General features: G+C 44.4%; 1 protein-coding gene across 2 annotated transcripts in view; it reads right to left on the minus strand.

The window, feature by feature from the left end:
* IQGAP2 (IQ motif containing GTPase activating protein 2) overlaps window positions 1–27,278 on the minus strand; it is a 219,248-nt gene extending 191,970 nt beyond the window's left edge. Inside the window, exon 1 of one of the 2 annotated variants that reach the window (XM_053299875.1) lies at window positions 26,592–27,278. In XM_053299875.1, coding sequence (XP_053155850.1) covers window positions 26,592–26,643 — 52 coding nt within the window. In that variant the 5' untranslated portion in view covers window positions 26,644–27,278. The remainder of the gene's footprint in view (window positions 1–26,591) is intronic. The other variant, XM_053299877.1, reaches the window with a different exon arrangement.
* Between the last annotated feature and the right edge of the window lie 528 nt (window positions 27,279–27,806).

Consider the following 27,806-nt stretch of genomic DNA (forward strand, 5'->3'; position numbering starts at 1 on the left):
ACTGCCGATGTGCAAACTCTTGCACATTCCTAAAGGCACTCCCAGGATAATGTAGTAAGGGAACCATGGAAGGGAGAAGCACTTAATCTCTCTTTGCAAACTCTTACAAATACAATATTAACACCCAAAGCACTTTGTCCTGCAAGATAGAATAGTTATAGATCACTTCTAATTAGAGCACCTAGGCAACACTTCCCAGTTTGGCTTACACAGGACTACCTGTTTGTGGTATCTGCTCTCTGCCTCAAAAGAGACCTCTGTGTTCCAATTAGCAGAGACAAAATCAAATAACTGTTGTCTTAAATTTTCAAAGAAAGAGCAGCCATATTTCTCTTTCACTGTAGCCTTTCATGCAATCTGAGATTTTTGCATTAAGTACAACTCAAGTTAATCAGGTCTGCATTAATACCTCCCCCACTTCCCATTCAGTTTAAAGATATATTATAAACTGTGGATTGGGGCTTGTTCCATCTGCCCAGCAGCACCCTTTTCTAGTCCCCTTTTCTCAACCCCACTCTTTGTGTGTAGGGGGGTGGGCTTTGCATCTAGGAAGAGTTTTGATACATTCAAAAACTTGTTCATTATTTTATGGCCTTTTAGTTATCCTACTAAAAATATTACTTCTGGATTTTATTTTATTTTATTATTTATTTAATGAGCCAATGTAGCCACCTGACATTTTGGCCCAGAATAACCGTAACACATGTTTGTGTAACAAAGACATTTTGTAAATTTATGTCAATCTAATGACAGTGGGCAGCATCCATCTCATTTTCACAACACAGTGTTTGGCAGCTATCTCTCTGTGCAAGCATAACATGAATAGCATTGCTAGAGCCTGGGATTATCCTATCCTAAACCATGCTCAGCAAGATTAGTTCCCAACAGAGAGTATTTCACAAAGACAGCTCATTATTCCAGGTGTATTACAACTGGCACAAAACTAGGTGGCTCAAACAAAAGGCATTTTGTATCCTGTGTGTTCTGTTTCAAGCTCAAAACAAAATGCAAAATGGACGAAATACTCAGTCGAAACAGCAGTAAAACCCAGCTGTTTTTACAGAACGAACTCAAAACATTTCAAGTGTTTCGGCCATAGGGAACAATGGCCGAAACACCACATCTTTCCAACAACAAATATTTATATACCACTTTTCATCAAAAGTTTCCAAAGTGGTTTACATAGAGAAATAAATAAATAAAATAAAATAAAATAAAATAAAATAAAATAAAATAAGTAAGTAAGTAAAGAAAAAGAAAAGAAAAAGAAAAGAAAAAGAAAAGAAAAAGAAAAGAAAAAGAAAAGAAAAAGAAAAGAAAAAGAAAAGAAAAAGAAAGATGGACTCCTGTCCCTAAAGGGCTCACAATCTAAAAAGAAACGTAAGATAGACACCAGCAACTGTCACTGGAGGGGTGCCATGCTGCGGGTGGACAGGACAAGTTGCTCTCCCCCGATAAAGTGGAAAAATGCCTCTTTGCCCAGTTAGCAGAGGTATCTTTCCCCATGGGTAGCTCAACTGAGGGCATTAAGAGTGCTTCCTGCCACTTAACCCACAAAAGAAATGGGCAAGTGGGCAATTAAACATTTTTTTAAAAGACCTTTCCCCAAAACCCACATAGGATCCTATGGGGCTTTTGAGGAAACATTAAAATTACCAACTTGCCCATTTTTTTGTGAATTGGGTGGTAAGAAGCACCCTTCTTGCCCTCAGTTGAGCTACTCATGGAGAGAAAAAGGGTGTTTCGAGTTTGCCCATTGTTTCCTATGGCTGGAACAAGCTGCATTCACATAGTGCACTGCACTCAAGTTTTGCATTGCAATTTGCAATGCATTTTGCAACCCTGCCTTCACTGCAGAACCACACAATAAAAAGGAATCTGTCCCTCCCAACACAGAACACAAATTTAAAACCGTCAAAAAATGGCCAAAAAGAATCACTGCCCCAGAACCCACTGCCAGCCACAGTGCATGCGCTGCAGTAACATCATTGGCACAAGTTGCTCTCTCACACACAATTATGATTCCTTACATTACTTCCTAGCATTGCAACAGCTGCCACAGCAGCACCCTTACTTAGCAGCAAGCATAGTCATAAACTCAGCTAGAGCAACTTCAGCCACATTTTGACTGAGTACAACACCTTGCTATGCAGATTGCGGAGCAGACCAGAGCAGTGAGTGAAGCACAAGTTAGTCTCAAGGGCAGACATGGAGCTCATCACAGCATTCACCAAGAAATGCCCATTTTTCACCACAACACTATCTCACATACAAACCAAATCACAATGCAAGGAAGGAAGGCACTCAAATTCTGCCTTTGTAAATTTGAGATTCAGCAAAACCAGAGAGTTATACCATAGCAGCAAAAGCACAGCATATTATACTCAGTGCTGAGAAAAGAAAATCATAAAATCAAACCTTTCCCCCTCCTGTCCTGATGCATCATCTTCTTCAAGAGAGGAACAGTATAAGTGTTCTCACTGTCTCCCTCCCAGTCCCTTTGAATACATTTTGAATTTGAAATTCTCTTTTTGTGCCCCCCCCACCAATAGGGGCATAGTTGCCCATGACAACACTTGATTTATATTATAAGCCAACCAAGAAACAAGGAGATTGCAAGACAATTGGAAGCCAGTGCCAGAAAACCAATCAGCAAGGGAAAAACAGCCCTCCAAAAACTGGGAACATTTAAATATTTTGATCATAGGAACACAGGAAGCTGCCATATACTGAGTCAGACCATTGGTCTATCTAGCTCAGTATCATCTTCACAGACTGGCAGCAGCTTCTCCAAGATTGCAGGCAGGGGGTTGTTCTGCTCAGAGCTCAAAACAGGCCCTTTATTTAAAAAGTGATCTGTTTCGAGTTGAAACGTACTGCACATCCTTACTTAAGACAGCTCTCATGATAAAACCAATCCGTATAAAAGCAGCAAAATAAGAACAGAGGGCCCGCAAATGAACCAAAACCTGTTGAAACAGTTCAGATAATAACGAAACGCCAGTGAAGTGGCATCTAAACAAGTATCTCAGGGCAGGGAGTTCTGCATTACGGGTACCACAATGGAACTTGCATACACCTTTTGAAAAAACAAGCTTAAGTTGTTTCCTAAATCCTCATTCCAGGAAGGATATGGCTGTGCATCCTATTAGGCATTGGTTTAATACAAAACAGTGTTGGGCCTATTCACAATAATTAGTCAGCAACAACAACATATACTGGCACAAGCAGCAGAACCTCTCTCAAAAATTCAAGGACAAGTTTCACCAGTGTGGTTTTCGCTACAGAAATTCCAGAGACTCATTTTGCAACATGTCAAATTTGGTACAGCTGCAGAACGTTAAGGCTGAGTTAGTTGGTGGGAAGGCTTTAAGTTCTCTCAAGTTGTACACCTGGAACAAATCCTTCCAAAGCACCAAGGGTCACTTGCTACCACATTCAGAATATTGTTTTAGTCTTCCCAATTGAATGAATGTAAGTATTTAATATTCCTTGGAAATTCATAACAGCCTTCTCTATGACTTTTAGCTTAGTGGGAATACTTCCAGCCTCACAAAGCCTGCATCTTTTAAATTGCTTATATTAAAAACAAAACCAGTTTAAATTGCATTTCAGCTTCTATCCAAATGCAAGTTGTCTCAGTCCTGCACAATGAAGCATTCATTGAAATAAATCCCCTTCCCCCAAATAAGATCAGTATTCCGATATAACCACTAACTCTTAGATTCTAATGAATATATGCAATTCATGTCCACATTGTAAAAACAGAAATATATCAGATTTACCAGGCCTGAGCACCAATTCAAGCAGTACCTATGTGCTACTGCTACTTTCCTATCACATAACACCCCATTAACACTTGAAATAAGGAACTATGTAGGACTCGCCTGGACAAATTTTCTTTGGAACTGGGAGCCAGTTCCAAAATTTAGGAGCTAGACAATGGACACTTGACAAAGTTACTGAATTTACCAATGGACATTGGGGGTGGAAGGGTAAATGTACTTCTCTTTATCCCCTTTACAAGTAATATACTTAGAACAGAAATTGGACTGCCTCAGGCTACCTGGGAGAAATAAAGATCAAATAACTCTACCTCTGAAAATCCTAGTCTAGATGCCACTATTACATTTCTAGATGCCATGGTTCCCCGACGCCTGGGATTTGTCAAGTCCCAATGCAGGACAATCAAGCCAAATGGGCAATTCACACCAGCACCAACCTCCCTGAAGGCTAGGAACACTGGCATACAGACTTCCCACATGACCATCCAGCAGATGGCTAGGGACAAATCCAGAGTTTTCCATTAAGGATTGAAAATAAAACTGCTAGTATCATAATGCCCTTATACAATTCTATGGTATGGCAACATATGGAGTACTATGTAGTTACTCACCATACCTCAAAAAGGACATTATAGAACTGGAAAGGTGCAGAAGAGGGCAACCAAGATGATGATCAGGGGTCTGGAGCCTTATGTATCCTATTTCTATACCACAAGATATATGCATCTCTAGGCGGTGAACATAAATGTAACAGAACACAAATAAAAACAATCTCAGGAGATAACACACATTAAATAGTTTTAGATTAGTTTCAGTTATGAGGCAAGGCTACAGCATCTGGGGCTTTTTAGTTTGGAAAAGAGGTGATTATAGGGAGACAAAGAGGTGTATCAAATTATGCATGTAGTAGAGAGAAAGGACAGAGAAATTCTTCTTCCTCTCTCACAACACTAGAACTAGGACTCATCCCATGAAACTGAACTCCAGGAAATTTAGGACCAACAAAAGGAAGCTTTTTTTTTTCTTTTTAAGGTAAAGGTAAAGTTGTACTGTCGAGTCGGTGTTGACTCTTGGCGACCACAGAACCATGTGGTTTTCTTGGTAGAATACAGGAGAGGTTTACCATTGCCATCTCCCACGCAGTGTGAGAAGATGCCTTTTAGCATCTTCCTATATCACTGCTGCCTGATATAGAAACATACCACTGTGGATTCAAACCAGCAACCTCTTACTCCCTAGGCAAGTTACCACCCCACTGCGCCTCTATGGAATTCTCTGCCAGAGGATGTGGCGATGGCCACTAGCTTGGATGGCTGTAAAAGGAGCTTAGACAAATTCATGGAGTACAGGTCTATCAATGGCTACTAATCTAGAGACAGGGCCTTTTCGGTTGTGGCCCCTCAGCTTTGGAACACCCTCCCTGAAGAGCTTCGCCATGCTCCCTCCCTCAGTGTTTTGTTTTTTTAAAATCTTAAAACACACCTTTTTAAGGAGGCTTTTTAATGCTCCACTATTATTTTGTTACATCTGGTAGGTTCCTTAGCTTTTTATAATTTTCAGTTTTAATTTGAACCTAATAATTGTGGTTTTTAATCTGACTTCTTTTAAAATTTAGTTAATTTTATTACTTTTATTGTATCTGTGTCTATCTTATTGTTGTGAGCCGCCCCGAGCAGTAGTGCACTGGAGGGACAGGGTATAAATATTTTAAATAAATAATAATAAATAATAGTCTGGTAGCTATAGGCCACCTCTAGCCTCAGAGGCAAGATGGCTCTAAATAACAGTTGCAGGGGAGCTACAGCAGGAGAGACGACATGCCCTATTGAATTATCATCTGTAAGTGAAGTATTAAATATTCCACATTGCTCTTAGCTGCATTACTTACATTGTAGGTCTTTTATTTCTAATTCAGAAATAATAACTCAAGCCGTCAGACAATTGAGAAAATTTGAAATGTTGGTATTGGAGGTCTCAGAATCTTCTATAGGTCTGGCCTCTAGTTGTATGATTTGGTTATAAATCAGATATTTAACTCTTATGCTGGGAAAATTACTTCCAACTGGAAATTAAGGAGGAAGAGTGGGGTAGAATTTGGAAATGGAAGCCTGTAGTTTCCTCTTCAGTACAATTTGGGGGCAGGGGGGCAGGCAGGGTACATTTTATATCCCACTCTTCCTCCAAGGAGCCCAGAGCAGTGTACTACATACTCAAGTTTCTCCTCACAACAACCCTGTGAAGTAGGTTAGGCTGAGAGAGAAGTGACTGGCCCAGAGTCACCCAGCTAGTATTTGGCTGAATGTGGATTCGAACTCTGGTCTCCCCGGTCCTAGTCCAGCACTCTAACCACTACACCAAGCTGGCTCTCAATAAATTAGGATAATTCCTCATAGATGGTATTCATAGATGGTATTTGACCTCATCTAAATTAGTATACATTAAATGAGATAGTTCCCCTCTCTGTTGGAGTGGTTATGAAATAATGGGAATATATTTTCATTTATCGTGGACCTGGAGGTTCATCTTTCTGGTTAGAAGTATTTACAGAACTGAGTCAGAACACAAACCAGAAGATTAGTTTTTGTCCACAGCTGGCATTATTAAATATACTTGTTGGGGCTAATGCAGATTTATTATTTAAAGAAATAAATTCAGATTTATTATCTATAGAAAAAGTGAACATTGGAAAAGTCAAAACATGACTTTAGATAATTGATTTAAGAATGTATGGCATATTAATATTTCAGAAAAGTTTGTTCATATCATTCGGTACTGTTCGAGCCACCTGGGGCATCTGGTGGGCACTGTGTGAAACAGGATGCTGGACTAGATAAACCTTGCGCCTGATCCATCACGGCAGCTATGTTCTTAAAACTTGTCAATTTTGATAAGAGGCAGTGATAGACCCAATGGTTAGCTATTTAAAATGTTCTTTACTGACTTCCAATATGCCTTCACATTTTGGCTCCCCAAATCTCTTCAACATCACAACGTGCCAGTTTTCCCTGTCGCCTGCACCTGCACACCTCTCTACCACCCCCACAAGCCACTGCTGGTCCTCTAATATCCCCTCAAATACCAGATCAGTTCTCCCTATTCTGCCTGCCTAAACATCCCCATCAGCCACCTAATGGTGCAGCGGGTAAATGACTTGACTAGCAAGCCAGAGGTTGCTGGTTCAAATCACCACTGGTATGTTTCCCAGACTTCCTATATCAGGCAGCAGAGATATAGGAAGATGCTGAAAGGCATCGTCTCATACTGCATGGGAAATGGCAATAGTAAACCCCTCCTGTATTCTACCAAAGACAACCACAGGGCTCTGTGGTCGCCAGGAGTTGACACTGACTCAGCGGCACACATTACCTTTTAAACATCCCCTTCACCCTTTCTCCCAGACTGACACCACCTATTTCACACTCTCCCACCTTGACTGGAAATACAGGCCAACTCTAAATTCCACACTAACTTAAGGAGCTCTATAGGCCTTGGGCCTATATCCACAATAATAGAAGCCCCACTCTGCTCTAGCACACAGCACTGTTAATTTAAATGGGAGAGGCTTGTGCTAAGGCACATGCAACACCAAGTTAACCAACACTCCTCCTTAGCCTTGAAAATGATTTTGTGTTATTGTGAAAAGGTAGAGTGCTAAACACCATGTTAGGAACACCACAGGGCCCAATGAGGTCTCTGGACATTATATTTTGGTAGCCCTACTCTTGTATATTGGGGGGAAAAACAGAGATGTCTGGTTGGCAGGCAAAACAAAGCTCAAGATACATTATACATGGGTGAAGACAGACACAACAGGAGTTCCTGCCTCTTCAGAGAGGTCCCACCTTAAGAAGAATGGTCTAAGAAAAACATTGTAGAGAAAATTGAAGTTTAAGTCTCTTTTTGTATTCTTCCTTCCACACACTAACAATTTCAGTATTGTCCTCCAACAGATATCACTTATGTTAAGCCAGATCAATGCAGTACACCATTCAGAGAGTGACAAGAATTGCTTCTATAATATTGGAAATGTACAGTGTGATTAATTCAGGAATAAATTATATGTTTATATAAAAAGACAGATTTGCATGTCCCAAGCAGTCACTGCTGAGACTGGGTAAAATGGAGGAGCTGAGGCAGTGTACAAAAAAAAGTATTTTTCTGGAGAAACCCAAGCATCTTCTTTACCTCCTTCATGACACTAGCCCCAATTATCCAGCAATGATAAGTAGATTGCTAAGTGTTAAAGACATAATGGAGGAAAGGGCAGGACAGTCTCTGAAAGAATAAAACCACCTGTGTTTCACTTTTCCAATACCAAATGTCAGTCAGTTTCCTAGGGACAGGCAAAGAGGATAGCCACTTTCAAATTAATTTAAAAGCAGGGTATAAATCCTGGAAACAAACAAAAACTGGAGAATAAATCCAGTCCAAACACTTTTCATCTGGTTCCCAGCAGAACCAAGATCACAAAGGCTCCACTCCCTATATCACTTGCTTATGTAGCTTTGTTCTTTGTCAACTTTCTCATACGTCTTGGTTTGGGAGAAAGGCAGATGCGGGAAGACTCTAAGCAGCCTTCCCTCATTCTTTCCAGCATGTTCTTACCCCCTGTATTCTGGGCAAGACATGTTTCAGAATACATGTCTAGCAATAAGATGCGCCACTCCAAATGGCTGGAGGAAGGACTTTGCCAAAGCCTCTGTTGTTCATACTGGGGGAGAAGGTTTAAAAAGCTCTTTGGCTGTGTTTTGGCTAGAGATATGTAATTTGATTCACACTGAGTTGGAGGAGATTTGCAGACTCAACCTCGAATTAAATCCCCCCTAAAACAGAGGGCCTGATTTGAGGTCTAATCAAATCAGCCCCGATTCGATGCAAATCAATTCATGCAATTCACGTCACAGGCACCATTTTGTCTCCATGTTTTTGCCTTGCTGTTTGGCTTTCTGGCACTAGCTTCTGATTGGTTTGAGATCTCCTTGCTTCTTGGTTGGCTTGTCGTCATTCAAATCAAGTGCTGGCACAGGCACTGTGCCCCCATTGGCTAGGGAGAGGGAGCAGGGAGGCCAAAGGAGGGAGTATCAAAATGTATATAAGGGGCTGCTTGGAAGCAGAGAGAGCCATTGCTTTTTATGCCTCAGGAGACATGCTGCACTGAGGGCAGAGAGGTGGTGGTGGTCTGGGCCAGCCTGCCTGGCCCCCAGTGAATGGAGGGAGAGAGAGAAAGCGCATGCACAGAAGTGCCTTCTGGGCTTATCTGTCTCTCTATTCCCCCCCCCTTTAAGTTTGCAGTGCCAATCCCCCCCCCCCATCTTTTTAAAAACTGTAGCAGAGGCATCAGGCTTTAACTGGGTGCTGCTTGGAATTTTATTTTATTTGGATTTATTATTCTTGCTTGCAGCCAGCGCCCAGTGGCTTTAATAACTGGGGTGTTGTTCTGATTCTCCCCACACACACCAATTTTTTTTATTGTACCAGCAGCCCCAGTGGCTTAACTGGGTGCTGCTGCCTGCTTGTTTTTTTTTTCCTTGTGCCACCCCTACCCCCCAGTTGATTGCTTTTGGATTCCGCCCACCCACAAGCTTATTGCTGGTAGCTAGCTAGCCCCCAGTGGCTTTAACAACTGGGGAACTGTGCTGTTTTCTTCTCTCTTGTAGCACCAAGCTGCAACTCTTTGCTGCTGCTGCGTCTGTGTGCCTGGATTAGATTGAAATTTATTTATTTAGAAGGCTGGTGTGCCGTGACTTCTGTCTGCTGCCAGCCTGCCCAGGCTTTCAATTTCCCTTTCCTCCCAGGTTCTTTTTTGTTTTGATAGTTTGGGTGGGTGGGTGGGTGGGTGCCTGAATGGTGCCACCTCCTCTCCACCCAAGCTGTTGAGTCCATGTGTTTGTTCGGCCCAATAGTGCCTCCAAGAGCAAAACCTGGTGGACTCTAACCAAAGACCCTGCTGGCAGCCCCCAACCGAAGATGTTGGAAGGTGATGCACACAGACACACACCCCGCCTTGGTCAGGTTCAGTTCTTTAAATAAGTCCTAGTTTGGAGAAGGGAACAATTAGTTAGCAGGACCGTAGGACAGGATGGATGGGTTAGAGAGAGGCCACAGTAAACCCCTACCTTTTGCCCTCCCTAATCCCTTCCCTCTGACTTGCCCCATTGTTGCTCAGTCCCCTCCAAAAAATGTCTGCTTCTTTATTTGGTGGGGATTTAATTTTTCTAGATTCTGTGTGTGCACCAAAATGATATAGAAAGTGCTGTGTGTGTGGCACACAGCGTACCGTGTTTCCCTGAAAATAAGACAGTGTCTTATATTAATTTTAGCCCCCAAAAATGCACTAGGGCAATTAGCAGTACATCAGAAATTACTGCTAGGTCTTACTTTCGGGGTTGGTCTTACTTTCGGGGAAACAGGGTATAAGTAGACCACCCCAACCCCACACCCTCGTCTTCTGAAGCAGAAGAGGGGGGAGGTCCTGCCCTATCAGGGAAGAAGCTCTTCTACCTATGGTAGCAGAAGTGGTGGTGCCATTGGCTGCTAGCCCAGCCAGACAGCTCTTTCCATCTTCCACAATCCCCACTGGCAGTGCAATCCCCCTGTCAGAGACTGAGGAAGAGCGGGAAGAAATCATTCTAGTTGTTCGTGAATGCCATGGATGGAGGGCAGTGGTGGTGAATGAGCCCCCAGAATGAGCCAGCAGCATGTTCCACCACCACAACCACCACCAAAATTGTCCCAGACCATGATGTGGGACTACTTTGAGCTCCACCCTGGTGACCTACACTATGCTACCTGTATCCACTGCGGGACACAGGTCAGCAGGGGTAAGGATACCAAGCGTCATACGGCAACAGGGATGCTACATTAACCGCAACAGCATCACCTGGGGCTCCATGGTCCTGCAGGCAGCCATTGGCCTGGTGTGTCCTTGGCTAGCAGCAGCAGCACCTAACACCAGTGTGCACTTCACTGTGGATCTGTGGACCAGTCCCAGTGGTTGACATGGTGCTTTTCTGTCCTTAATGGTGCACTGGTGGGGCAAGAGAGCAAGGAGACATCTGGTGGAGTGGCCAGCCCCTCCCATGCAGCAAAGCACAGGTGGGCTGAGCTGCAAGTGCTGGACACTGACCACATGGCAAGTGAGCTGTCGGCTTCCATGGATCGCCAAGTGGGGTGAATGGCTGTCTGGGCAGCCAAACCTTTGCCGAGGGTTCTTGGTCACCGACAATGGCACCAACATCATGAAGGCAGTTGAGCAGGGTCAGTTTGTGTTCATCTGTTGTGTGTTGCACACTCTGAACCTGGTCATGTGGGATGTGCTTGGCCTTTCTGGGTCTGCAGCCAGGTGAGACATCCCTGCTGCAGGTGCTGGGTACCATCCTGCTGCTGCCATGGCTGCTCTCGTGGACTAGTGCCACAAGATGGCAGCTTGCTTTCACTGGAACGAAAAAGGTAGGCGAATGCTCAAAGAGAGGCAGCTTGAGTTGGCCTACATGAACACCTGATCCCTCAGGACGTTCCAACCAGGTGGCACGCCACCTTTTTCTTGCTCTGGCACTTGCAAGAGCAAAAGCCAGCCAGCCACTCCCTGGCAAGGTGCTGTGGGGTTGCAAGTGTGCGACCTGTCCAACCAGGACTGGGCACTCCTTTCTGAGGTCCTATTGGCACTCGAGCCATTCTTTGTTGTCACAAACAGCTTGTGTGACAAGGCAGCAATGCTGAGCCAGGCTTTCCCAGCCACTCTTCTCCTTAAGAGGACAATGGGCAAGTTCCAGACCTCACTGACCACTAGAAAAGCAATAACCTTGGCAGATAATCTGAGGACTCAAGTGGTGGATCTGCAAACAAGACCCACTCCAGATGATCTTAGCAGGCGGTGGGGCTCATGGCAAAGAAGTTGTTCTCTTAAGTAGCTGGTGGCAGGCTGGGAGACGGAGTTGATCTGGTTCTGGGCAACATGTTACCCCAAGTCTGGCCGAACTTGGCGATGCCAGATGGTTCTTCTCATGCCCACCAACCAATGCCCAAAGAGAGGGTATTCTCCATGGTTGGAGGCTTGGGGATATCCCATCGCTCAAACTTGGATGATGAAGTGGTAGAGCAGCTGGTCTTCCTGAAGGCCAACCTCCCCTGCTGGGCTATCCCAAGATGGCCATGGAAGGTGAGCGATTCATCGTCACCCCCACCCACTACAACATCACTGGCAGCTAGCCCCAACCTTGCCAGCCCCAACCTTGCCAACCCCAAACCTAAATGTGTCACTGTCTGCCTGCTAGTGCTGCTGACACATGCAGACATGCATGCAAACCACCACTATGGCCAATGATGAGATATGGACTGGTGCCCTGACCCATGTGTCAAGCTGTTAGCTGTTAGCTAGGGCCCAGCACCAATATGAGGCCATGGTGTTATCCAGACACAGGTAAGCACACAGGCAGGGATGTGCACTTTCACTGGAGGTAGCACTCATCATGCCCCATCACCCAGCCTACTTTGGTGTCTCTAGGACCTACCCATGGGGTGATTCGTGTTCCCCGTTGTTCCCAAGGGGCAAATCACGAATTTCCAATTCAATTCATCGAACCAGCCGGCAATGGCCAGCTAATTTGATGAGTTTGTTCGAGTTTTTGCAATTTGATTTGAGGTCTTATTGCAAAACACGATTTGTGCACATCTCTAGTGTTGGCTTGTGTGGGAGCCAATGCTACTGACCAAGAATCCAGCCCTTACTCAGCACAAGATAAGATTCCTGTTAAAAAATAGTTGCTGACATAAAGATAGAAATTTGACCAGATTAATCATAGCTAACTTCTAGTCTACTCATAATAGAATCTTTGGGTTACTGTTTTACACTTGTCACACCTAATGGCGCAGCGGGGAGATGACCTGCCTAACGAGCCAGAGGTTGCTGGTTCCCCGCTGGTATGTTTCCCAGACTATGGGAAGCACCTATATCGGCCAGCAATGATACAGGAAGGTGAAAGGCATCATCTCACACTGTGCGAGAGGAGGCAAAGGTAAACCCCTAATGTATTCTACCAAAGAAAACCACAGGGCTCTGTAGTCACCAGGAGTCAACACCGACTCAAAGGCACAACTTTACCTTTTACAGGGCTAGCACATGGATACACATTGGGAAGGACCAGAGCCAGTAGTAGAGCATCTACTTTGCACTCAGAGGGTCCCAGGTTCAATGCCTGGCAATGAAGGGAAGGCTAGAAAATATGCAACTGAAACCCTATGAAAATCTATGTTACCAGGGGCATAAAAAATGGCAGGACAAAATATGAATATATAGTCAGCATGGTGCATGGTACACAGTACTGCTGTCATGTTCCTGAAAAGAGAATTGCTATTTAGACACCACCACCTCATTCCTAAAGAGTGGCAAAAAAGTTTCACACTTAGAACTCAAGTGTGACCGATTTCTACATCAATAGCAACATCAGCAGTCTTGTTCACTTCAGACAGTTCTAATGCTTATCACAGCAAGAAATCCACTCCCCCACTAAAATGAAATTGTCATTGTAGGCAGAGATTCAAAGATACTTTGTTCATAGGGAGAAAAACTCTTGTAGGCAGACTGTTATTTTGAAGACAGACCACACAATCTGTTATTTAATTGATGCTCAGTCTCATTGGCATCTCAGTGTTTTGAAAGGAACATCTGAGAACTGCCGCTTCCAAATGCAGTAAGGACTATCACAGAAGTACAACTTTACAAAAGGTCACTATCATGCAAGTTTTTACAGAGTTAGGGGACCAAAGCCTAATACAATTCCCCTATTGGGAGTTTATACTAGCTATCTCCCCAACTCCTGCAATCCAGACCACAGCATGTGATAAACAGAGAGCAGAAACACTTAAGAAAGCACTCATAAACCTAGGCCATACTGTCAGGGGAAGGCAATACTCCCTCCACTGTCTCCGGGGAACATTCTCTCTCAGCCCAAGAAACAATGTGCAGCCGGACCCTGCCTCCACTCTCCAAATCACCTTGGACAAAACGTTACTGGTACAACCATTATGCTACTCACCCTATAACACTATCCATACCAAAGGCCTGTTTAAAAAGATTTGTCAGTTTGTTTCAAAAAAATACACCATTCCTGACTCCTGCGGTGCTCAGCTATGGGATGCTTTTCTCTTTGATCCAACACCGGCCTTTTATTTTCCTTATTCCCCTGGACTACCTATCACTCACACATTCTCCTTGGTTAGTTGCCTGCTTAGCTTTCTACTTCCCTTTGCCAGGTCTTTCTAGGTCCTTCTGCCTACCCTAGGGATTAGGGAAGAGAAGAAACCTCAGGAGGAAAAGTTGTGACTCAAGAACTCTTCCTGGTTCATTAAGGCCTGATGAGCTTTGAGTCAGATATCTGCAGAGCAGATTCACTCTTCAGATACCTCGTGGCATCAAGACATGTGTGAATAACTCCTAGGTTTGGTAACCAGAATCACAGTCATTTGACTTGCTCCCAGTTATGCTAACCAGAGTTGGTTAGCATAGTGGCTTTCCCCTGTCCCAGATCTTTAAAAGTTTTATTTAGCTCTAGGAGCCAGCCCCAGTATTTGCAAGCCAGGCTGCCCTCTGCTCCTCCTTCCCCTCTAGTCTTCTCCCTCTGCTCTGAGCTTCTGTTTTGCTTCTGGCTTCCTTCTTTCCACACAGGAAAATCCTGGATTGTGTATCTAATAAGTTTTAAAACAAAAATAAACTAGCGCCAAGTTCCCTAAAAATCTTTGTTCTATGTAGCTGCTGTGAGTAACTCTGGTTTCTGTCTCACCACAGAAGTCGCTACAAGACACATCAATATTTAAATTGCTCTGATGCTTTTCCTTGAAGGCTATTTTTCTTATTAAATTAAAATGTCCAGGGCATGGCATTCTTTTCTTCCTCTCCCACCCAAACTCTGTTCCACTTGAGTAATCATTCACTCCAGAGCTCATGCTTACACAGCTTTCTTCTGTGAGGAAGGAGAAGTGGATGTGGATCATGCCCAACCCTTAAGGGGAAAATAAAAAAGACTGCTGTCCAGGAAACTGGAGTCAAAAGGTGGCAACCCCATGGTAACTCCTTCCCAAGTACAATTAGCCACATTTTAAAAAGGCAAGGCAAAGTTATCGCCTGGGAGACTAAACATATCACAAAATAATATGAGTGCCTAGCTTTATAGCTATCAGCAGGGCAGAAATATTAAAAGCACAGTAACTGCATTATCACATATGGATATCAGTATTACGTACTCTTTGTTCTTAGCTTCTGGTTCCCACATGTACAAGTACTAATTCACTACAGCCAATCAATCTTTATAACAGAAAGCAACAGCAATAGCCTATCATGGTGTGTTCTAATCAAAGCAAAAGGGCAAATTATAGGTAGAGTCCCACTTAAAGCAGGGGGCACTAAACTGTATCAAGCAAGTAGTTCTGGCTGGGATTTCTGTCTGGCTTTCCTTTATTCATAAGGATACATACTAGAATAGAGATCAGCAGCTGTCCACCTCAGAGTCAACTCCAGAGCTCCTCAGTCACCAATTCCGATGCAAGAGAGCACATGGAAGTGGTTAGGACAGCAGCTCTGGCCATGGGACCTGTCACCAGTCCACTCTGGGAGTCTTTAGGGTAAAAGGATACTGTAGCCTGGAAACTGGATGGATAACAATAATTTTTATAGTATGCATATCTGGAGTGCAATATCTATATCACATTACACCCTAGATGCCAATAAAAAAAACCCATTCTGCTCCATGGGCTATGGGGCAAGATGCTGAGGATTTGCTATCCAGCCTACAGAAAGTGCCAGTACATATCTAAATATCAATCATCCAATATTGCAACTACACACAGAAGTTATATTGCATTTTATTTCATTAAGAAGGAATGAAGAATTGAATTAAGCTTACTAGACTTTGAACGTTATACAACTGAACCTACACACTCCTAAACTCAGCATATGAAGCATTTGTCATCCCTGAATCTTTTGCTACCCGCCATATTTGTTCAATAAAAGTGTTTAAAAGTTTGCCTCTTGCTGAAATTTTTATTGCAACTTTAAACTGTGAGACACCTTGATTTTTTTTAAGTAGATGGGATATAAAGTTTTAAAATAAACTTATTTAAAATTCTAACCTACCATCAATATACTTTTGCCTTTTTATTCCTAAAAAGACTTGAGTAGCTTATAAAACCAATATAATCTGGCAGAATACACATAATGCACTGTCACATACTGCACATTTTAATGTGTTTTCAACTTGAGTCCTAATAAATGGCACAAAAAGGAAGTGAAGACATTGCATATATTTTTTAAGCTACACTGAAACCTACTGTTGCACTTTTTCAAAAACTTGAGCACTTCCTGTTTCAATCACATTTCATAACATTTAGAAAATGCCATTGCATAGTTCAAACTTCTTTGCAAGCAAGTAAAATTTATATGGGGAAGAACTCAATATAGAACAAGCTTCCTATGGTCAGTCATGGGTGCCTTTAAGTGATTTTCCTTCAGTAAAGTTCACATAGTTACTCATTAACTATGCACAAAAAGGGCAAGTGAAGATAAACATTATGTCTGGCTGCCAAAATTACAGCCATCAATACATAGAGCAACCTAAGAACTATTTGCATAAACCCACAATAATCACCAGTACCAAGTGTACACCTAAAAAGTACACACAGACCTAACTTTTTAAAAGAAATGTATTCATTCAGATGTTCTCACCTGGCAAACCCACTGGAAGTTGAACATTTGCCCTATTATCCAGTCTGAGAACCAGATTCCAACAGCAGTACACTTACACCAGGTGCATTTCAGCTCAAGTTAAGCACTTAAATGGTATGCCTTAATCTTTGAGAACTCACAATGTAACACATCCCGAGCATATATCCTTTAGTATTTTTAAATACATACCTACTCCATTTAGAGTTGTAACAGTTCAGTGAATCAATAACTTCAGTCAATCCAGTTTTCAGTATGGACTCATGCGTCAGTAATATTTCAACTGAAAGGCTGCTGCTGATGCAATTGTATTGCTACTCAAATTATTGTAGTTATTCATGGTAGATCTTTCTAGATTGAGAGCAGTTATGTACAGACCACATTTACTAAATACAGTAAAAGTACGCAAGCAAAGTTAAGTTTTTGAATGGTTTCACCAGTAAAAGTATGCATCAGAGCTTGGAAAGCATGTTACGAATACGAAGAATACAGTGGACCCTCGACTTACGAAGTTAATCCGTTCCGAACGCACGTTCGTAGGTAGAAATTTTCGTAAGTCGAAAAGCGCACCCATGGAGGTCTGGAAACATTCGTAAGTCAAGGAAACCGCATCTAAAAATTCATAAGTCGAGGAAGCCTCATCTAAAACGGCAACGACTTTCGGTCATTTTTGTCATTCGTAAGTCGAAAACTACGGATGTCGAGTAGTTCGTAAGTCGAGGGTCCACTGTATTTATATAACACTTTTCAACAGAAGTTCCCAAAGCGGTTTACAGAGATATAAACAATCAATCAAACAAATAAATAAAATAGCTCTCTGTCCCCAAAGGGCTCACAATCTAAAAAATAAACATAAAATAAGACACCAGCACATTGATTCTGAGACTGCGTTACCAACTGATTAAGTCGTTTCCTGTAGGCATACATAGGAGACGCCAGTTGTTTTAACTATAATCCCTACACCTTGACATGTATACATGTGCACATGTGTGTGTGCACACACACACACACCTACACATCAGGAAAGCAAACCAGAGGGACAAACCAAGGCAAGAGAGATTCAGAACCAGGAGATCTTGGGAACTAGCTCACAAAGTATCTTTTCAACTTGTGTGCTTGGCATAACTACCATGAGGCCACAATGAAATCAGAGCTACCACTCAGTCATAGTGGAAGCCAGGACAGAAACGCAGAAAGTCAGAATCTGCCTTTGTCAAAGTAACAGATACCTCAGGTCAGTTACAAAAAAACAAAAACAAACAAACAGGAGAGAGAATCACACAGGAAGAGCACACTTGCTTTATTATCTCAATTTGGTAGTGAGTGGAAATGGAGACAGGGAAAGGTGGTGGACATAGCAAGTCAGGTGAAAGGATACAAGAATAAAAACAGGGAACATTCAAGCATTCTGTAGGGCAGAGCATACATGACATGGAGAAGATACATGAGACAACTGTGCATCTTCTCCCTCAGAAAGCTAGGAGCTATTCAGAGCCTCCATATGCTCTTCCCTCCCCACCACACATTGGACTCTTCAGAAAGACACTCAGAAGTCTTGTCCAACTAGCCACATTTCAATTTTCATCTTATGCATTTTCTCCTTGTACAGCGTTCTTCCACAAATGCAAATCGACCAGCTTTTCAATCCGTAGTAGTAAAACAAACAAACCCGGCTCAGTCTAGTTCTTCCCAAAAAACTACATACAAAAAACTCCCTCCACACAAGAACTAGATGTCAGAGAGAAGGATACCCTAGAACCCCTCTGCCCAGGATCTGGTTTTTGGGGTGTGTGTTTTTAATTGAAGAGTATTCAGTCATGGGAGATTCCACCTGCAGCCTAAAGACAGGTTTACCACATCAGTGAGAACTAAGCCACAATGCAACATACATCCTCCACTTCTGCAAGTGAGAAGCCATTTCAGGAGCTGCATTGCACTGTTTGGTTTCCATTAGATTCACAGATGCTTGTTCAGAGGGCTCCGCAGATTTTGGTTTGCTTTGGTAGTCAACCATAATGTGTGGTCACCAGGACCCTGGTAGTCCCTCAACAGGGTAAGGTACACAGCAGGGGCAGAGGGCCTAGTCTGTCATGTTGCAGATTGTCATAAGAGTCTACAGAGCACAACATGAAGACTGGGATGATTCTCCAGCTTATAGGATTGGGGCTCTTCTACGTCATGCTGCACTTCCGAAATACATCCTGTCACTTTGGTTGCATAGCTGTATCTGGCAATTATGAGACACAGCACACGATATAAAATAAATAGTCCCTGCTCCTAAGTAGGGGTGTGCATGGAACCGGCTGGCCCAGTTCGGTTTGAGGCTGGACCGGCCTCGAACTAAACCGGGCCAGTTCGGTCTGGCCCCCCATCGAAGCCCCCCCCCCCGGTCCGATCCTGGACCAGTCAGCGAATTTTCTTTTTAAAAAAATAAATAAAGTATATTTAAAATACCTTTAGCCCCTTCAGGGGGCTTACCAGCCATCCTTAACACCGCTGTGGCCGGGTAATTGACCATTTTTGGCCCTTTCGGGCCTCCGTATGAGCATGCAGGCGCCATTTCAGCGGCTGCCGCACATGCACCAATGCCCTCTGTGAGGCTGTGGCATGTGCCTGAGCGCTCATACGGAGGCTTGAAAGAGCCAAAAATGATCAATTTACCCAGCCGCAAGGGTGTTAAGGACGGCGGACAGGGGGAGAGGGAACCTGCGTGGACACACACACACACACTGCGGCCTCAGTAAGCCCCCCGAAGGGGCTAAAGGTATTTTAAATATACTTTAATTTTAAAAAAAGAAAAAGAAAATTCACAGACTGGCCAGACTGGACCCGGTGGTCCGGGTCCAGTCCAACGGAACCGGGGGTGGTGGTTTGGTTCGACCTCGAACCCCCGGACCAGACCACCGGACCGGTCCGCACATCCCTACTCATAAGATCACAATCTAAAAACCTCTATTTAAATAACATGGAATCATCCTCAACCCTGCATGGGACTTTGGCCATGCTCTGAGTGTCCCACAGCACAACTATGGGGAGGGAGCAGCCTTCCATTCCCCACCACAATCTCAGCTTCAAGCTCAGGAAGGAGGGCTGGAACCAGCAAAAAAATTCTGCTCACAGCCATATGGTCAGTGTGCTAAGAGGAGCCCCAGCCTTGCTCTCCAAACTGGTGTTGGGGAGACACAGGGTCATGCCTGTGTTACACTAAGTTTCAGAGGGTACAGCACAACCACAGGGAAGGTCCAAGCTGAAACACAAGGTGGAGGCTGGCCATCCTAGGACTGAATGGGTGTGATACCCTGAGCACCTTGCCACTCACTGCCAAAACAAACTCTTGTTCTTCCTCCTGCTCCAGATTTGGAGCTGGATAAAGGGAATATGGCAAGGATTGCTTCTGAAGTTGCAGAAGATTTCGCTCAGCTGGATGGATTGTTCTTGCTCATCCCAGGAAAACAGCATCTTGATCAGTCAAGGACTATATTTACCTGGAAGTAAGCCCCATTGAACAGTGGAGTTTACTTCAGAATAAACACGTAGAGAATTGTGCTGAAGGAGAGGGACAGAGTTCCAACAACTACACATGTTGGCTTGGCTACCAAAGCCAGCAAAAATCTGTGGGCCTCTGTTTATTTGCAAATATAAATTTATAAACCGCCCAGATCCTTTGGATGGGATGGTTTATAAATGTAATAAATAAATAATAAATATGAAGCATGGGAAAACAAACAGCATCCAAATCATTCTAGCTTGTGCAGCATCAGCTCCTCCCAAAACAGTGGCTTGAGCCTCCCCCAACTATTATTTGCAGATTGTTTAAACAAAAATTGACCTGTTCCTCTGATCACACTACGTCTTCAAAGCCATTTTCTCTCTGCTGCACACTTCCTTTGCAGAATCCTAGTCTCAACTGCACTTCTACTGACATTGCTAGGCCGTTGGAGAAACATCCAGACATTAACAGCCACTGAGGAATCATCAATTGCTTTTGTACTAGCCATTTAGTTTGGAAAAAATTTTCATTCACTCAACTATTTAAGCAGCAATCAAGTACCACAAAATGGCCATTTAACACTATTAACAATACCATAGCACCTCCGAGACTTAGTTACAACATTAGTTGTCACAGAAAAGAGTCCACATCAAAAGCAACATACATTTGATGAAGCACACAAAATAAATCCGTCTCTGGTGCACTCTCAGAATTATATTCAAAACATTGTAATTTGCAAAGCACAGGTCCATGCAGATTTGTAATTCCGCTAAATTATAGTCACAGCAGCTGCAATTTTTATAACACACAACTGCAATTCAGCTCAAGCAAAGACAAATTTTAAAGAGAGTTAGGAATAGAACATAAGAACAGTCCAGCTGGGTCAGGATGAAGGCCTATCTAGTTCAGCATCATGATTTATACAGTGGCCCACCAGATGCCTTTGAGAAGCCCTCAGGCAGTAAGGGCATGCCCTCTCTCTTGCTGTTGCTCCCCTGCAACTGGTATTTAGAAGCATCTTGCCACTGAGACTGGAGGTGCCCTATAGCCACCAGACTAGTAGCCATTGATAGACCTGTCCTCCATGAATTTGTCCCCTTTTAAAACCATCCAAGCTAGTGGTTATCACTCCATCCCGTGCAGAGAATTCCATAAATTAACTGTGCTCTATGCGAAAAAGTACTTCCTTTTATTGGTCCTAAATTTCCTGGCCTTCAGTTTCATGGGATGACCTCTGGTGATGTGAGCGAGGGCGAAAAATTTCTCTGTCCACACTCTCTAATCCATGCATAATTTGATACAACTCTACCATGTCTCCCCTTAGTCGCCTCTTTTCCAAACTAAAAAGCCCCAGATGCTGCAGCCTTGCCTCATAAGGAAGGTGCCCCAGGCCCCTGATCATCTTGGTTGCCCTCTTATACACCTTTTCCAGCTCTACAATGTCCTCCTTAAAATACAGTGACCAGAACTGCATGCGAACTTCAAATGTGTCTGCACCATAGATTTGTACAAGGGCATTATAATATCAGCATTTTTATTTCAATCCCCTTCCTAATGATCCCTAGCATGGATTTTGCTTATTTCACAGATGCCACACACGGAGTCGACAGCTGTCCACCACAACCCCAAGATCTCTTTCCTGGTCAGTCACTGACAACTCAGACCTTATCAGTGCATATGGGAAGTTGGGGGGGGGTTGCCCCAGTATGCATCATTTTACACTTCCTTACATTGAACTGCAGTTGCCATTTTGTCACCCACTCATCCAGTTTGGAGAGATCCTTTTGGAGCTCCTTACAATCGGCTTTGGATTTCACTACCCTAAACAGTTTATTGTCATCTGCAAGTTTGGCCACTTTGCTGCTTATCCCAAACTTTAGATCATTTATGAACAAGTTAAAGAGCACTGGTCCCAGTATAGATCTTTGGGGGACCCCACCTCTTTTATCCCTCCATTGTAAAAACTGTCCATTTATTCCTACCCTCTGTTTCCTGTCATTCAAACAAGCTACCAATCCACACATGAACCTGTCCCCTTATCCCATGGATGCTAAGTTTACTCAAGAGGCTTTGGTAGGGAACCTTGTGAAAAGCTTTTTGGAAGTCCAAGTAGACTATGAGGTTCTTCACACGAGCAGTGTGAAGAAGCTAAAGGGGGTTTGCAGGGAGAGGGGGGTTTGACCTGCACTCCCTGCAGCTGATCGTTCAGTCATCCCTGGGTGGCCAGATCGGCCGCCCAAACGATTACCAGCTCCGTCATGGAGCCAGTGTGAGCAGTGGGGTTTGGGGGCCTCCTGTCCCCCGCAAGTCCCTGAAAGCACCGCACAAGTGTGCAGTACCTTCTGGGGAGCCCCCCGATGCTAGGAGGCTTGTTGTAGCCTCCCCGTTGGGGGATACTCACGAGTCACAACACATGATCACTTAACCTGCTTTTCAGACAACCTCACACCCCAAACCCAGGTTAAGAGGCGGGCTACCCAGGAGGGTTTACTGCCGTGAAGCTGCACAGCCCCCTTTGGTTCGCACACGTGGCTAAAATCAGGCTGGGCTTCCCTAGCCCAATTTTAGCTGCATGTGAAAATGACCTCTATGTCAACAGGATCACTTTCATCCACAGGCCTGCTGACACGCTCAAAGACCTCCAAAAGGTTAGTGAGGCAAGACTTGCCCTTGCAGAAGCCATGCTGGTTCTCCTTCTCCTGAATACTGTAGCTCTCCTTCATTTCTTCCCATTAACATCACCAATTTCCTAAAATATAGAATTAGACTGACTCGAGTTTGGCAGCTGACAGCAAAAACTGCTATTAAGTAAATAATGTAAAGCATGCAGCAAAAATAGCTAACTGTCAGAAATAATGATATTATTGCTACTCCAGGGACAGATATTTGGGATTAAGTGTCAGAGTATCTATGAAATTAGTAGGTGGCTTTGAGCAAGGCAGTCAGAAGACTGCTTCACGTTACATGGGAAAGTTACAATCATTCAGGTATGTTTGCCAGGAAATCTAGATTGGACCCTGCTCCCCCCTGTGTTTACTGCTGTGTAAAGTCAGAAGCTGCCCTCTGCCATAGTTTCCTTATCTGATTGATGATACCCATCTACTTTTTTTTCTTTCTTTTTTTTAGGATAAAGCTATTACTGTAGAGGTACCTTGTATATGAGAAGTAAATTGCTTGAATTCACATGGCTAAGTAACTACTTTAGAAGAAACAAGGAGGTCTTGCAGCACCTTGAAGACTAACATGACTATTGCAGCCTAACCTTTTTGTGGACTTGAGCTCACTTCATCTAGTTCCTATAACAAATGAGTTAATCTTTAAAGTGCCACAAGACTTTTTGTGTTTTTACTAGGGATGTGCATGGAACCCTTTATGGGCCTCTGGACCAGTTTGAGTGACCGGCGATTTGGCGGTTCGAATCTCCCTCCACCAGTTCCATGTACATCCTGAGTTTTTACTGCATCAGACAGCAGGTCCCTCTGGAAATTGTTACTACAGAAGAGCAGCAGCCCAACTTTTTAAAGTGTGATCATCTTGATTGCAAACACAAAATCCATTAAATTGTTAAGTCAAGATAAGAGACTCCTGAATCTTGACTGCAATCAAGATGATCACACTTCAAAAAGTTGGGCCACTACTCTTCTGTAGTAACAACTTCCAGAGGGGCCATGCTGTCTGATGCAGTAAGAACACAAGAAATCTTGCGGCACTTTAAAGATTGATTCATTTGTTGTAGCACAGGCTTTCATGGACTAGATGAAGTGAGCTCAAGTCCACAAAAAGGTTAGGCTACAATAGCCATGTTAGTCTTCAAGGTGCTGCAAGGCCTCCTTGTTTAATAAACTTCTAACAAATACTTGGGGTGTAAACAGCCATGCAAGACAATGGAATGGCTCAAGAAGCATGTGGAAAGCAGTGGCTTCTTTAAAGTTTTCCATCGTTATAACACTCAGCCATCATAAACTGTCAGGGCTAGTAGGCTTGCTTTATGTGTCAGCACATATTTCCTAAACCATCACAAGAGTGACAAAGTTCCAGGAAAATGAGGTGCAAGTCCAGAAGGATTGGCAAGACTGAGATAGTACTTTGAGCTTACTTTCTTTCATGATTACATCTAATATAAAACCATGTTCCTCCTTAAGTGGATTATTGGTTACCTTCATGACCATGCAATTCTGCATTTTCATGCTCTCTTTTTTTATACCATTAGTGAACAGCTTTTAATACACCTGAAACTAATAAAGCTCAACTAGAATCTGGTCTTGAAACTGCTCACTGCTGCCAAAGAAGAACAACTGTTTCCTCTGTTTTCAGCTTTACGTTACTATCATTCTCAGGAAGGTACATCTTTTTTTTTTTTCCCCTAACCACTTCCTACCTCACTCTAAAGGAGAACTCTGAACCTCTGCCATGGTGTACTTTGTAGACAATTATTGCCAGAGAAAAGAGTGAATACTTCAGGAAAAAATGCTAGGCTTCTTGGAAACATTAGCAGGAGGACAAAATGGTATGTTTTAGGTTTAGAGGGAAGGAAGGAAGGAAGGAAGGGAGCAATCACCCTGTGATTGGCTCTTTTCCTCATATTATCTAAGCAAGTTAGTGTCAACCTTAAAAAGAATCACAAAAGCCTTAAAGCCAGACAAAATCCTCACCAAAGCAGAAGGGTAGGGCATACCCTGCTAACTAAGCAAAGAGGCACCTTTCAAAGGGACAATTTTCGTATTTTGTAGGGGGAGAGCAACTGGCCCACTTTGAGAACTTTTGTATAAATATTATTAGTAGTATGCCAGTTCAAGCTTTAAAGAAAGATGTCACCCTTGGACTGTGGGTCATTCAAAACAATATTAGTGAGCAAATTTGTTGTAAAAATAGGGAGTCTCGATTACACTCTAAGACGCTCTACTGTACTGTCCCGATATATAGGCAATCCTGTGGAGAATATCCTGGAGACAAAGATATTTGCATTCTACATGCTTTATCATCCGGGCCCCTATGAGGCTGACACACAGAATTGGCAACTAAAGTTTTGATGCTGGCTTCTTGATATTTAAATGTCCTTTCAAACTCAGCCAGGAAATGAGGGGTGTGGAACAATGCTGGGAGTGGTCAGAGATAAGTATAAGTGTCCAATTGTCACAGTATCACAAGTCTAGCAGCAGACACATTCTTGGTCTGGTAAACAGTTGCAATAATGGGCATGTCTATACTACATAGAACAGTTAACAATCATGACTCCTCCCCGCCAAAGAGACCTGGAAATGATAGCTGTGAGGCAGTGTCGAGGCACTTTAACACAGAATTCTCAGTAGCACACACTCCCGATATTACCGTGCATGAAAGTTCCTCAGGAGAATAACTATTACTCTAGCACAATTTTTACTCTGGTTTAGGTTGCAAATTTAACACATGGAACAGCAAAACCTTTGATACAAGGCACGGGTTCCAGTGGTCCCTCTAATTTTTTTTCATCACTGTGCAGAATGAGTTTAATTACAGGTGGCAGTATCAAGGCAGTGTGTGTGCATCTGCATTCAGAATAGGGCCTTCCTGATTCAACCTGGGCAAGATCTAAAATGAACTGAGTGGACATCCAAAAACTTTTGTGCACACCTTAGAGGGAACACTGACAGGTTCCCATCTCTCATGGGTAGAATTCCTTCACATAAGGCCTGAAGTCTGAAGGGAAAGGGTTCTAAGTGTAGCAAAGCACCCATCAAAGTCAAAGACCTAAATAAATTAGAACTGCGTTGTACATTATGCTTTTAGCACATAGCCATAGTATACACATTAAGACACATTTGTGTTCCACAACAAGTGGGACATCAGTACCTGCAAGAGGGAATGCTTGATTAGCTGCTCAGCACACTGTGTACTTGCGGGGGGGGGGGGGTGCACTTTGTGCAAAAAAGTCTTTAGATAGCAATCCCATGCACACTACTTGGGAGCAAGTCCTATGGAACTCAATGGGGCTTCCTTCCAAGCAAAAATGCATAGACTTGGGTCCCGACCTGCTGTCACACACAGTATACTTTATAGCAGTCATTTATCTGAAGCAGGCCCCCACTCTCAACTGAAGAGGGCTTTCTCTTCCCAGTTGACTTCCGTGTAGAAACTCCATCCTCAGCAGGCAGGCAGGCAGGCAGGCAGTCCGAGAGAAAGCCTGCCTGCCTGCCCGCTGGGAGATTACAAGGCCCAAGAAGCCATCTGGACACCTGTGCAATCCGCTCGCGCCACCCTGACCTATGAAATCCTTCCTGCTACGCTGCAGCCATGGAGAAAGGAGAAAGCCACTCAGGTAACAAGCTGCCCTTCTCCAAGCGACAGGTGCTTCCCGTCACCTCCACCACAAACAGCGCCCCCAAGGACACCTCCCTTCCCCGCACACGTGTCTCTCCGCAGGCAAGGGCGGCCTCGGCGGCCTCTCGCCCACCTGAAAGCTTCTAAAACGAGTGCCCTGAAACTCCTGCAGGCAGAGGAGAAAGAGCGGGGAGGGAAAGTAGAAGAGCCCTGTCCGGGCCAGGACCGCGCTCCCCTTGGGCTCCACCCCCCCCCTCCAACCCTCAAGTTGGCGGCAAGGGGCTGAAGTCGACGCCGTTGCACTTACAGCCATAGCGGGGTCTCTGCAGGGACGGCGAGGAGGGGTCCTCATGATGCATTCTGCTGGGGGGAGCCGGGAGCCGCCTCTGCGCTGACAAACTTTGCGAAAGCGCCGCCAGCCTGCAATCCCTGCTCCTCGCGGCACCGGAGAGCTCTGGCTGGCTGGCCGTCCCAGTGCGCGGACGCACGCACAGGGGGAGGGGGAGTTGCCTGCTCCTGCCGCGCGCACACCCTCGCCTCTTCCACAGTCGTCCTCCTGCAGGCGGGCAAGCAACCTTGGTGGTGCCGCTGGCTGGCGCTTTAGGAACCTCCCGCCTGGGATGGATGGGCTCGCTCGCTGTCTCCAGACCCGACTTAAGGCGCAGAAAAAAAAGAGGACGCCAAGCGCGCGCGCGCGCCTCGCTGTTGTTGGGTGCAAAAGTTGTTGAGGAGACTGGAGGGGCTGCACCAGGGCGGCTCGCGTCTGTCTTATCCTTTCCCCCCGCCGCCTCCCCGTCTCTGATTCGCTCCCTCTGCCGGACCAGGTCTCGTCCTGTTTACCTGCCGCCTCTCACGCGGCGCCTTCCCCAGCTAGGCAGTTGCGACGGCGGGAGCAGCTTGTTGCTCCGCTCGCGCTTACTTGGCTCTACCCTGGGGGAAGCCGCCAACGTGAACTCCTTTCTCCACCCTCATCAACCGCGTTTCCTCTCACTCTGCTCTCTCTCCCAGCCCCGTTATTCATCGGGAGTGGAGGGATCGGAGTCCGCTCCACAGCGACCCCTGCCGCCTGCGACGAGGGCGGGGATGGCGGGTGGGCTGATCCCCCTCCTCTCTCTGCTTGGCTTGCAATCTGCATATGCGAGTCCTGAAAGAGGCCCCACAGGAGATGCTAGCAGCTCTCGGGCTTCTCAGTTTTCGCCTAAGTGGCCTCCCTCGCCTTAGCGCCGGTGTGTGGCTTGTGCGGTTTGCAGTGCAGAAGTTGTGTTTTTTAAACAAAGAAAGAAAAGCGGGGGAAGCCACACACGTAAGGAAACACAAGAAGGAGACTGCTGTTTCGTCCTATTTTTGTCCCAGACAGTTGCTCGGTTACAGTGAGAGACTCGTTCCCTCCAAAGACACTTCACGAATGAGCACATCCTTCCAGAAACAGGCATCATCATTAGCAGCAAGCATTCTGGGAACTGACTTCACACGATCTGCACTCAATGGTTACCGTTCGGGGTTGATTTATGTCAGGGCTTCA

This window comes from Hemicordylus capensis, chromosome 2, assembly GCF_027244095.1.
Source record: "Hemicordylus capensis ecotype Gifberg chromosome 2, rHemCap1.1.pri, whole genome shotgun sequence".
Lineage (NCBI taxonomy): Eukaryota > Metazoa > Chordata > Lepidosauria > Squamata > Cordylidae > Hemicordylus > Hemicordylus capensis.